The sequence below is a fragment of the Parasteatoda tepidariorum genome, chromosome 8, assembly GCF_982258835.1.
Source record: "Parasteatoda tepidariorum strain Cologne lab strain chromosome 8, Ptep-v5.0, whole genome shotgun sequence".
NCBI classification, from domain to species: Eukaryota; Metazoa; Arthropoda; class Arachnida; order Araneae; family Theridiidae; genus Parasteatoda; species Parasteatoda tepidariorum.
This window is the reverse complement of record NC_141762.1, coordinates 98316617-98329271: the sequence shown is the minus strand read 5'-3', so window position 1 is coordinate 98329271 and position 12655 is coordinate 98316617. Positions and strand designations below refer to the sequence as shown.

Genomic DNA, 12655 nt, shown 5'->3' with positions numbered 1-12655 from the left:
TTTTAAAAATAATTTTTTCTATAAAGATAGGACAAAAAATATTGGTGAAGTGAAACATAAGTAGGGATTTTGTATAACTTCATGAACAGACAGGGGTCTGTTTAAAAGAACGAACCCTTCACAAAATATCTTTTCCTAAAAATGGACCCTTCACAAATTTGTTTATCTTCATTATTGTTTTGTTAATCGATTAAACCCTTCCTTGGGAGGAGAAAAGAAAGACGGTTCGATAAAAACTAAACTTCGCTTAGTTTAAATTCCAAATGTGGCATTCTAAGAAAATATTTCTACTTTTATAAACATCGTGTGTGCATTCTTATTAATATTAAATCATAATTTTTTTTTGTAAATAAATCAATTTATACTTATTTATAAAATTAATTAATAGAATATTATGTATATAAAAATTAATTTCTGTCAATTTTTTGAATATAATATAAATTTAAGAATTGTTTAAGTTTACTTAATGCGTGACACATTAAAAGTGATACATTACTAAGTTGTGTTATTTAAAATATGTCAATTGAACTTATTAAAAATGTGAGTGATTTTGTTTCCATTATTCGTCCAAAATGAATATTCTGTGTCAAGCAGTATAGGCTAAATAAACGCAGGACCCTGGTAAAAAAAAATGTAACTGAACGCTTATTTTATATTCACAAATTATGAATAGTTTTTTTCCACAATTTTACTAAAACAGGACCTTTTACAAAATGTCTGGACAGACCCCTGACAGAGATTGTATACTAACACATTAGTGTAAAGTGTATCTTTCTGTTAAGTAGAATAATCATTGCTTATTCCAGTGAAATTTAAATGATATTCATATTTTATGACCCTAACACAGACAGGTTTAATTGTTTATTGATCATAAAGTAGAGTTTATTTAATCAAAACACTACACTATGCATTAAAAAGTAAAATTTCTCAAAAATGTATAATTTAAGATTGAATAAAGCACTTCCCTTTTAATCAAATCAAATAACCCGCTTAATTGAATCAATTTCACTGGAACCAATGGGCTTTGAGCAGGGTTGACTGTATATCAGAGTTGGCCGTTGATTACAGTAATCGATTACAACTGTAATTGATTACAGATAATTACAGCTATGTAATCAATTACTTGTAATCACGATTACAAGTAATCAATTACTTGTAATCGTGATTACAACTTTCAAAAAATTTTGATTACAGCTGTAATCATGATTACAATTTTGATTACAGTAATCAATTACTTGTAATCACGATTACAAGTAATCAATTACTTGTAATCATGATTACAACTTTCAAAAAATTTTGATTACAGCTGTAATCATGATTACAATTTTGATTACAGTAATCAATTACTTGTAATCATGATTACAAGTAATTGCGATTACAAGTAATCACAACAAAAACGATTACAAGTAATTATGATTACAAGTAATCAAAATATATGATTACATGTAATCATGATTACATGTAATCATGATTACATGTAATTTGATTACATGTAATTGTGATTACTTGTAATCAAATTATACGATTACAAGTTATTACGATTGTATACTATAGTCAAATTTTTTATGTAAGTATTCATGTGTTTACATATTTTTATGTACATAGAATGTACGCACGCATGAACGTACAATTTGCGATTCCTATACATACAATGTATGCACAAACGTTGTTTGTACGTACAATATTCATAATTATATTGTAATATACTTAATGCAATGCGCATATGCTTAGTACATATAATTATGCATTTATGATACATGTACGCATGTATGTTAGTTTGTACAAAAAGGCAATGTTTTGTATCTTTGTATATATAGACAATGTATGTATGAACGTATATGAAAATAATGTTTATGCGTTTGCATGCTTTTATGCACTTAAGTGCATACATTGTATAAATTTACGATAATAGCACGTATATACAATGTACGTTTGTATATAAAATTGTACGTATTTGCGTACAATATGTAAAAATGTTATTTAAAGGTACAATATATGCACATAGTTGCGTAAATAAAATGCGTACATGTATACATGCATATTTATATGTACATCGATATATGTGCACGCAAAGTATGTACTTATGTACAACTTACGTATGTACTTGTATAACTACATACTTTGTTAATACTTATGCGCATGTAATGCATGGATGTACAAAAAAATAGTTATATGCACAATGTATGCATGTCCATACAACGTATACATGTACATAATTACAAGTTATGTACAAATACGTGCGTACATTTAAATATATGTAATTACAATATACACATACATGTGCATACATTAAAAAAATTTATATGAGTAAAGTTATTAAAATTTTTTTTAAAATTATTCTAAGGTATATGAAACTCGACCTCATATTTTTTAGAAAGCAAACGATAATTTTATTTGGAATTTCTAAATATTAATTCCACACATAAAATTTACCGTTTTTCTTACCATTTAAAAAATTTCTATGAATCATGCATTATGTTATAAAAAAAATAAATCTGTATTGTCAAACATTTCATGAAAATACCTGAAAATAATTTTTTATTCAGAGAATTTCAAAATGATATAGAACAATTAAAGTTGAAAACTAAATTTAAATATCGTTTGATTTTGTCATTTAACTTGCTTGAGTCATTAAAAGTTAACTTACATGCATTTTATTTATTGCATTGTACACATATTTAGACATAAATGTAATGTACATATGTATACGTGTAATGTATGTACGCATGTACAATGTATGTACATACATTCATGTATTGTACGTGCATGTATAGTACATATGGATATGCATACATGGAACATACGTGTATTGTACATGTGTGGATACATTCATTGTACATATATACATTACACCATATGCATAGATAGGGATAGCATGCATGTACACATGTAAAATTTGTACGAAAGAATTATGCCCAATATATTTATGCACATACGTACTGTATATGTACACACATATGTACATTATATGTTCATTTCATCATATGTACATTATATGAATATACATCTGTACGCTATATGTATGTACATCTGTACGCTATATGTATATACATCTGTACAATATATGCATCTCAAATGTGTGTACGTACGTTATGCATGTCGAATGCATGTATGAATATATGTGAAATATAAATACGCCCAATGTACGTACAATAGTTCACAAATGTATTATGCATATTTGGATACTTACATTGAGCATGAACATATTATGTACATGTACATAAATACACTGGACATGCATATCATGTACATGTATACATACATATATTGTAAATCCTACAGATATACCTATATTGTACATGCATACATATATTGTACTGTTCATAAATAAATTGCACATACATGCATGGGACATGCATTGTACAGACATTGTATGTATGTTCGTACAAACACAAGTACTTGTATATACATGCGTACATGAACATAGATATACATTTTACATACACAAATATTTGCATAAAATGCACATATTCATTGTGTATAAATGTACATGTATACATGTACAGTGTATGTACATGTGTGTGATACTAAAATGTCTGAACATATGCACTAGATAAAATCATATGTACATACATTTCAGTTACATTCATTTGTACGTATACAAATACGTACAAAATGCAGTACATGTTAATACGTGCAAAATGTATCTTTATAAAATACATTCTACTATCTACTGTAAAATATAATCATTTATAAGAATACAATAGTTTTGTAATCGTGTAATTAGATTACATGTAATCATGATTACATGTAATCAAATTACATGTAATCAAATTACATGTAATCAAATTACATGTAATCAAATTACATGTAATCATATATTTTGATTACTTGTAATCATAATTACTTGTAATCATTTTTGTTGTGATTACTTGTAATCGCAATTACTTGGAATCATGATTACAAGTAATTGATTACTGTAATCAAAACTGTAATCATGATTACAGCTGTAATCAAAATTTTTTGAAAATTGTAATCATGATTACAAGTAATTGATTACTGTAATCGACTATGTAATCATGATTACAGCTGTAATCAAACTTTGTAATCACGATTACAAGTAATTGATTACTGTAATCAATATTGTAATCATGATTACAGCTGTAATCAAAATTTTTGAAAATTGTAATCATGATTACAAGTAATTGATTACTGTAATCAAAAAATGTAATCGATTACATTTTTGGCCAACTCTGCTGTATATAGTTATGGTTTAAATAGGTCATATGTGTCATGAATTTTGGTGTATTTTTTGTACCAACGTAATAATATTTAAATCAGTGTATATTTTTATAGCGACCATTTATATGTAATTTTGAGGGTTGTGATAAAACATATGCAAGATCATCCCATCTTAAACGACACCAAGAAACTCATGATAAAATGTTCAGGTAACTATTCTCTTATTTTTTATTATACCTCCCTTGTTCCATTTATTTAGAGTAGCCAGCCAGGAAATTTCCACATTAATCTAATAATGCAAAACTTCTCTGGGAAAAATGTTTGTGCTAGAAAACTAAACACATGGTGTGTAGCGTTTTTAAAAAGTGCTTAGCTTTTCCCTTTTCGAAAATGAGACTTTTTTTTCTTTACCATGTCGATTTCCTCTGTGTATTATGCAAAAGTGTGGTTTTCACATTGTTCTATTCAAAGTTTTCACAATTCATTCAACCACAATCCATTTCGGTGTGCTGCTGGTCCATAACGTATGATAGCATCATTCATGTTACATGTTTGATGAAATGCTTGGAAGTGACTACAGAGCTGGGTTTGGTGAGATTATTTCACTCTCATGTGAACTCGGCTGCATTTTGCAAGATATTCTCAATTTCAAGCTTTGCTTTTCACCCTCTGAAATCAAAACGAAAAATCTCTCGATATTTTTATGGTGGCTAATATAAGAGTTCTTTGTCAGAAACTATTTATTTTATCCTGATCATGTAAAGTCTTTGAAAATTATTTTGCATTTTGTTAATGTATATTATTGTGCTTAAAAATATTTTTTGAGTGCTCAAAACGTTTTTTAAAGGTGCTTATTTTTTGTTGAAAGATTTGGTTTTGCACCTTGAAACAATCTGAATAAAATGCAGAATATGGACACTATAGTATATGTTATGTAAACAAGAACCTACCTTAAGCGTGGACACACATGTGTGAAACATTTTGTGTTTCAACACTTAAGATTCTTGTTTATGAAACAGAGACTATGGTATGTTTTTGTTTTGTGCCATTATTTAAGTTTTATTCTCATTGTTTAACTTTACTTCTTAAATTTTTCTACTTACATTGTACCTAACTGATTTATTTATTGATTTTTTTTATCTTCCCTTTACAATTTAGATGTACTTTACCTGGTTGTAGTCTTATTTTAAAAACGAAAGCCACATTAATGAAACACCAAGATGTCTTCCACCCCAAAAAAGAAGCTCGTAAATTCAAAGTAAGAGCTCTCTAGTTTTGTTTAGAATGTAATTATTTAAAAGGCAAGTGAAGTGAAATTATTAAATCTAATTAGATACATCAAATTGAATAATATTGAATAGTTATGTCTCTTATTGACTGAAATACATGCCAATTGAAGACCAAGCAGAAGAATGGTTTCACGAAAGTGGATTCGATGAAAAAACGATTTTGCGTTCAAACAGAAAGTTTTTTTCACAGTGAAGCCAATCTTCCCGGAGTAATAACTCTCGAAAGGAAAATATTTTTAAGGTTATTGATTTGTCATAATTTAGTAATCATCAAAATGCAACTGCTGTCGCCAATCATAATTTTTTAAAAAAAATGATCTAAACCATCCTTCCCCTATCTTTTAAAAAGATTTGTTTTCTTTGTCGATTGTCGTTTTAAATTACAAAAAAATGTTATATTTATCATATAACATATCATATAACTGTCTGTTATATATATTAGAAACTATATATTTTATCATGTTTTTCATGTAAATTGTTTGAATTTTATTGATTTTATGTTTATAAATTAAGAAAATTTTTTTTTATCACTGCACAGATCTTTATTATTATTTTTTTTTTGGAAAGTAATTAAAAATACTTTTTAAGTGCTTAGAAGTACTTAAAAGGTACTTATTTTTTTGTTGAAAAATCTGGCTACGCATTCTGCCTTTGGTCTTCACTTATAATAAGTTAATCAAATTAAATTATTCAAGTCATTAAAATTTTTTTTCTTTTCAATAACATCTGATGCAATATAGATTATTTGAAAGTGATTTGTAATTGTGAAAATGAAAAAAAAAATGATTTTAATTAATTGTGAATTATATAAGTGTAGCAACCATGAAGAACAGATTTTTAATGTTATGAAATTTGTTTGAAGCCTCAGTTATGCCAGTTAAAGGTTTTTGATGTTTTGATTATAGATGTTTTCATACTCAGATAAAATAAAATACTTTCTGCGAACACTAAATTGCAACAAAAACACTTTTTGCCAGCAAAATTTTAATTAGCTCTTAAAACTAGTTTCAACTAGTTAAACTAGTTAATGTTGACACTTATTTTGGTGAGGTCTGTTAAAAAATCACTGATTTTTAAAAAGTTTTAATTTTTAAGAACCTGGGTGGCCCGCCAGGCCAGAAAAATAAATCAAGACCTGTGAGCAATTTTTCATGACATTTTCATCTCTTCCTTTTGGTTTCATTTTCTATAGATTTTATTTAATTTATGTAATTGCTATTGAATGCATTTTACATGCAGGTGATTATTTTAAATATAAAAACAGCAAAAATTTTTCACTCTTCCATTAACCAGATATATTTCTATTTCATTAGGTAAAATGTTAGTAAAACATTTTTGAAACATTACAGGCTGTTCAAATAGACTCATGGAATAATACTGTGTTAAAAAAAATTAAGTATTGTTATTTCTCTATGCAATTTGACATTCTTGCACAGGGTAATTTTGCAGTAAAAATTCAACTTTGCAGTAAAAGTTCAACTAAGTCAAAAAAACAAAGTCAGCTCTCATCATCTCTTTAGCCTTCACTTTCTTTCTATTGCACACGATTTTTCATTAGAAGTTACTGCTTTTCCCTTTAAGAAGAAATTTGATGTTTTTAAGTGTTTCATTTGATTTCAGAAACGAGCTGAAAGATTTTTAAACACTAAAATTGTAAATGATGAAAATGATGATGGTATGGGATTTTGTCACAAAGAATTTAGTGATTTTCTTGAAAATGAAGGCATAAAAGCTGAGTGTACTAACACTTACATGACGGGACAAAATGGTGTTAGTGAATAGTATAATTTGACTGCCATAGACAATATTAAAGCAATGTTAAAATTTAGTAAATTAGATAATACATTTTGGGCTGTGGCTTTACTATGCTTTACTTACACTTTCATTAGTGTTTGTCATAGAACTCAAATTAAATCACTTTTTGCGTTGTATAGTGGACGGAATTCACTTATTCATTTTATTTCATAACAGTCGTTGAACAGCTGACGCAATGTAGGGTTCAATTCGTAGCCTTGTAATTTTGAACCCAATCCAGAAGACAAGGGGACTCCTGGATCAAGTATTGGGAGAAATTCGCCTTTGTGGAGGACTTTTTGATGCAACTAACATGCAATGTAAAATTCATAATTTATTATTATATATACCAGAATGCCTAAAAGGCTAATACAATGATGTTAGCAAGGGAAAATTAAGATCAAATTTTTTATCAGTATCACAACTTTTATTTGCCGTATATTGATTGCAGTAGAACCTTGTTAACGTGAAATCGGCAGGACTATTATAATTATTTCATGTTAACCAAACTTTTTTTTATCCGACACATCATAAAAACAATTTATTACGTATTATTGATACATCTTATGTACTGCATTAATGTATGCAAATAATTCTATTATGAACCAAACAAATTAAAATAAGCTTAATTGTTTTAACTACTTTATTAAACTATTTTATTTTTATTATTTTAATTATTTGCCCATCTGCTATTTCTAACAAGGTGTGGAAAATTGAAATAGAAAACCTCAAAATGAATTATTGGTATTTTATTCACATGTTTTATTATCTGTGCAGTTTCCTCTCATGATAAGCGATAATCAGCATGAAAATTTCTTGTTAAACATGTAAAATACTGTAATAATTGATTTTCAACTCACTGGACAAAATATGTGTTTCATGTAAAGCGATATTCGCGGTTTTGCGTTAATGAGGTTCAACTGTATTAATATTATGTGTGAAATAATTTATAGTGAAATGTGCATTCTTTTATTAGTGTTCTGAATGCAGTGAAGAGTTTGTTAAGCGTTCCATGCTTGTAAGGCACAAATATACACACTCTGGAGTTAAAGAATTTAAGTAAGTAATTAGGTAATATTTTATAACAATATGCACTCAAACTCACTTATAACAAGCTCTGATTTAATGAGAATTTAGTTTTAATGAACAAATGAAAAATAATTTGTTGGCATATTGAGTCTATTGAAGCATAGCTTACTTTTAACTAGCGAACCCCAGTTTTAGCAATTAATGTTTTGTGATTTATTAAATTTGTACGCGAATTTACTTCTCCAGCTTAGGTAATTCCTATTTGGAAAAATTTGTTTCCAAAAACAATTGAAAGTCTGTGTAAGTCTGAATTCAGCAAATGTGTGAACTATTTACGAAAGTAAGGGTGCACATTGCTATATTTTTCAGACCATAAGTCTTACCCTAAGTCTTCATGCTCGTTATAAGTGATTTCAACTGTATTTTTTGATACAGTAGTAGACCCATTGACCAGATTAAACTTTGTTTTACATCTGAATTTTACTTTTGCTAGTTAAAGATCCAGTTTCCAGATCAGGGGTCTGTCCAGGCCGAATTTACTACCTTTTAGCGGTACCTTCACAAATTCAATTTTAGGAAAAACGGCAGATTCACAAATTCAACTTTAGGATAAACGGTAGTTTCACAAAATACTTTTTCTTAAAATTTTATTTTCGTATTCCTTTAGAAACGATTAATCTATATTTTTACCATTTTTTTTTGTTCTGATTTTTCAATATAATTTTTAATTTTTCACAAATTATGTCTAAATTTTCACAAAATAGGTACTTCTCAGAAAAACTTTGACAGACCCCTGCAGATCTAAAAATCATTTTTATTATTTTATTGCTTTGCTTTGTTGTATGGTTGACTTAATCTGCATTTTTATTGTTGTAATTATTTAGTGTGTATAGTATTGGATATTTATTTTTTTATTGTTCCTCTTATAAAAAATAATTATATCCTTAGTCCCTAAGAAAAATTTCTTTTTATTTTAATATTTAATTTTTGATTTATTTTTAAATTTACATTATTTCTGTTGCTAAAATGTGGATAACATCAAGATTAAAAGAACTTATTTTTTAATTTTACCATTAATCTTTTGGCAAGAATTGTTACATATTCTATCTTGGCTTTTTTAATGTATGTTTCACCTGTGATAAATTAAAACTCAAGATTAATAATTTTACTTTGAATAAAAACTAATTACTTAAATTAGAGACACGCAGGATGAAAAATAGCAAATGGAGAAAGCTTTTGCTGGAATGAAATGTATGCAATTGATTCCACCACAACCCTATGTAATGAAAATCACTCTGAAACATTGAAAAATTATAATTTATTATGAAACTAACAATAGACAATTATTTACGCATTTAATGTATTTGCATTTACTCTGTATATTTAATATATTTTGTTGTTACCTACTTCTTTTTTTTTGTTTTGAAAAAAGAAATCTAAATTTTGAAGACGGTGGAAATCTGTAAGATTAACTGTTAAAAATGCAATGTATAAAACCAAGTAGACAAAAAAAAAAAAGAATCACCGCAAATCGAGTCCATCAAAAAGTGATTCTTCAAATATACGATTTGAGGTCAAAAAGTGATTACTCAAAAGCAAACTTCAAAATTTGTTGTAAGTATCTTATTAAAACTTCAATACTTTAAAAACCATGTGGAAATTTGTAGCTATAGATTCCTAAGTAGCAATTGACAAAAAAAAAAAGTGAGTTTATAGTGGAATCGGTACTAATCGGCAAGAGATTACTTAAATGCATGATTCAAAACTCATGGTATGATATAATGTTGCATTATAACATTAAGATTTTAAAACCCATGTGTAAATCTGTTGGAATAACAGCCAAAAATGCCGTTATGAAAAAAATGGTTAAAGTTAAGAATTTATCAGAAAACTAGTGAAAATTGACTTAGCTCAAGAACATATAATGCATCCTGATCATTTCAGTAAAATTAGACAATTTAAAAAAATAATAATAAAATTTAAAATAAAATTCATTTTAAGATAGTCAAAAGATACATTTGCTTAAAAATCCTAAATTTCAAATTTTAATATTTTTTCAGCTTTTTTTCTGAAATTGTGTTATTCATGTAATAAATTTTTTATTCATGTAAAAAATTAAGACCAAAACTTTATTTAAAGTTTATATTAATTTTTTTTTTTTTATCCTTCGAATAGCACAATATATATATATATTCTTTAGTATTTCTCAAGGTCTAAAAAATATTGTAACATATTATATGTTAAGTCCTTTAAATTTTTGACATCTTGGATGCTCCTTGGATTTTTTCTTCTCATCTGTATGAACCCCGTTGTAGAAATCTTATAGATCATTATTTCTAACGAATTGTGAAGTTCTAGTTCCCACAACTTGCATTATCTTCCTTATCTTTGATCATTGATTTCCGTAGTAAATAAAAGTGATTTCATTTATTTAATTTTTGTTGTTAAAATTTTTCTAGTTTCAGTCATTAAGAAATTAGGAAAACTTTCAGAATAATTATTTATTGATGGTTGTAAATTTATGCTATTATGTGTTCTACTCATAAAAATGTTCTTTTTAGATTTTTACTCCAATAAGATTGTCTTGTCAAATAACAATTTGTAGCTATTATTTTACCACAAGGGTTTAATAACATAGTTAACAGGGTTATATGCATAAATGGAAAGTATCGGCAGATTGTAGTTATTTAAATGAATACTTGTTTTAAACATATTTATTAAAAGAAATTATGAATGTTGAAAAGTCATATATTTTTAGAGAGTTAATGAGAAAGAGTTACTGAAAGCACCATCTGCTGATACGCTTGGTCATTTAAAGTTGGCCCACATAATTTTGAAGTTGTACCTGGTTTTAATTATGTTGGAACTTTCACTAATGTAAAAACGGCTCAATTTCTGAAATCCAAATAGGGCCTTGTTAGCTAAACGAAATACTCTTTGAATATCTTTTTTTGAGGTCTCGTTAACTTTCCACCAAACAATGCTTTTGTCTTTTAAGCAAATTTTTTAAAAATTCATTTGTTAGAAAGCTATTATCAGAACTTGTCTAATTGTCTTTCTGACTTTTATATTTATTTATATAAATCATTTGTATGTTGTGATGGACAAAATTCTTTTAATTGTAATTTATAAAAGCATTAATGTAGAAACTTTGCAACCACTAGGAAAAATATTCTATATGAAACTATTAAAATTCTGTAGTAAATGAAGCGTATGTGTTTATTGAACTCTCATTACTGAAAATTGGGTCTTTCAGAATCTTTTAACTAAAAGCCATTTTATAAAATAAAGGTTTATCATAGCTGTGAGCATAAGATGATCTTGCTATGATGCTTATCACTGAATTGTTGCAGCAATTTGCTGTAAAGTCTTTATTGTAGATTACTTAACTAATCCAAAAAGTTGGCCAAAACTGTGAAAGCTCTATTCTCAGGGTTGCTACTCGACAGGGAAAACCTGGAAAACAGAGGGAATTTAAAAATAATTTAAAATAACCGTGAGTTTTGAATGTTTCCTTAAGTGGGAAATTTATTCCTTACTTTTATCATGCATTTAAAAGAAAAAAATTGAAATTAATTTTGACTTACTAAAATATTCTGATTAAAATAATCAACGTCCTTTCATGTTTCACTTGATTTTATGTTTATAACTTTTCAGGTGCTCTGAGCCTGGTTGCAATAAAAGTTTTTCAATGCCTAGCCGGTTGAAGAGTCACGTAAAAAGTCACGCTGGTGAGTAATTACAGTCTCAATAATGAGTCACAAATAGTTATATATTTAATGAAACAGTGACATGTTTCATTATCTTTAGAAGTGTTTTTTTTTAAGACCAGGACAAGTAGAAACCAAAGTTTCTTTTGTTGTTTTAAAAGGTATATAGAGCAGATATGGTGAACTTTTTTCCATTAGTATACCAGTTAAATTATGATTTATTATGTTAGAAATAAATCGTAATTTAACTTGTGATTTACTATGTAAGAAAATTAACAAGTGTGCCACTTGTTAATTTTCTTATTAAAAATAATCCTTAAGCTTTGATTTTAAACTTAAGAATTATGGTGTGTAACTGTATTTACAGTTTAATACACTGCTTGACAATTGCTAAGGAACAACTGATTTATGCAAAGTAGTGTTCCCGACACCCCACCAATAACCGTAAAATTAAGCTTAGATTACGCGGTAGAGCAGGACCCGTTATTCTCGTCAAAGCTCGTTTTTTTATTTTAAAACCCATTCTGTTTAGGTGTTTAACCAATATATCGCCTTAGGTTGTTGAACTTTTTTTTGTTGAGAAATTCAAGCGGGTGTTGCAATAATTAAGTGCTAAATATCAGCAAGACATCATTTGAGTGCTTACAATCC

At 27.5% G+C, this 12655-nt stretch overlaps 1 protein-coding gene across 3 annotated transcripts in view; it reads left to right on the top strand.

Annotated features, from left to right (window-relative positions):
* LOC122269483 (transcription factor IIIA) overlaps positions 1-12655 on the top strand; it is a 42603-nt gene that overhangs the window by 1336 nt on the left and 28612 nt on the right. The window contains exons 2-5 of one of the 3 annotated variants that reach the window (XM_087169485.1): positions 4297-4391; positions 5341-5440; positions 8242-8324; positions 11952-12025. In XM_087169485.1, coding sequence (XP_087025611.1) covers positions 4297-4391; positions 5341-5440; positions 8242-8324; positions 11952-12025 — 352 coding nt within the window. Of the gene's footprint in view, positions 1-4281; positions 4392-5340; positions 5441-8241; positions 8325-11951; positions 12026-12655 lie in introns of all 3 variants that reach the window. The other 2 variants (XM_087169487.1, XM_087169488.1) reach the window with 2 other exon arrangements.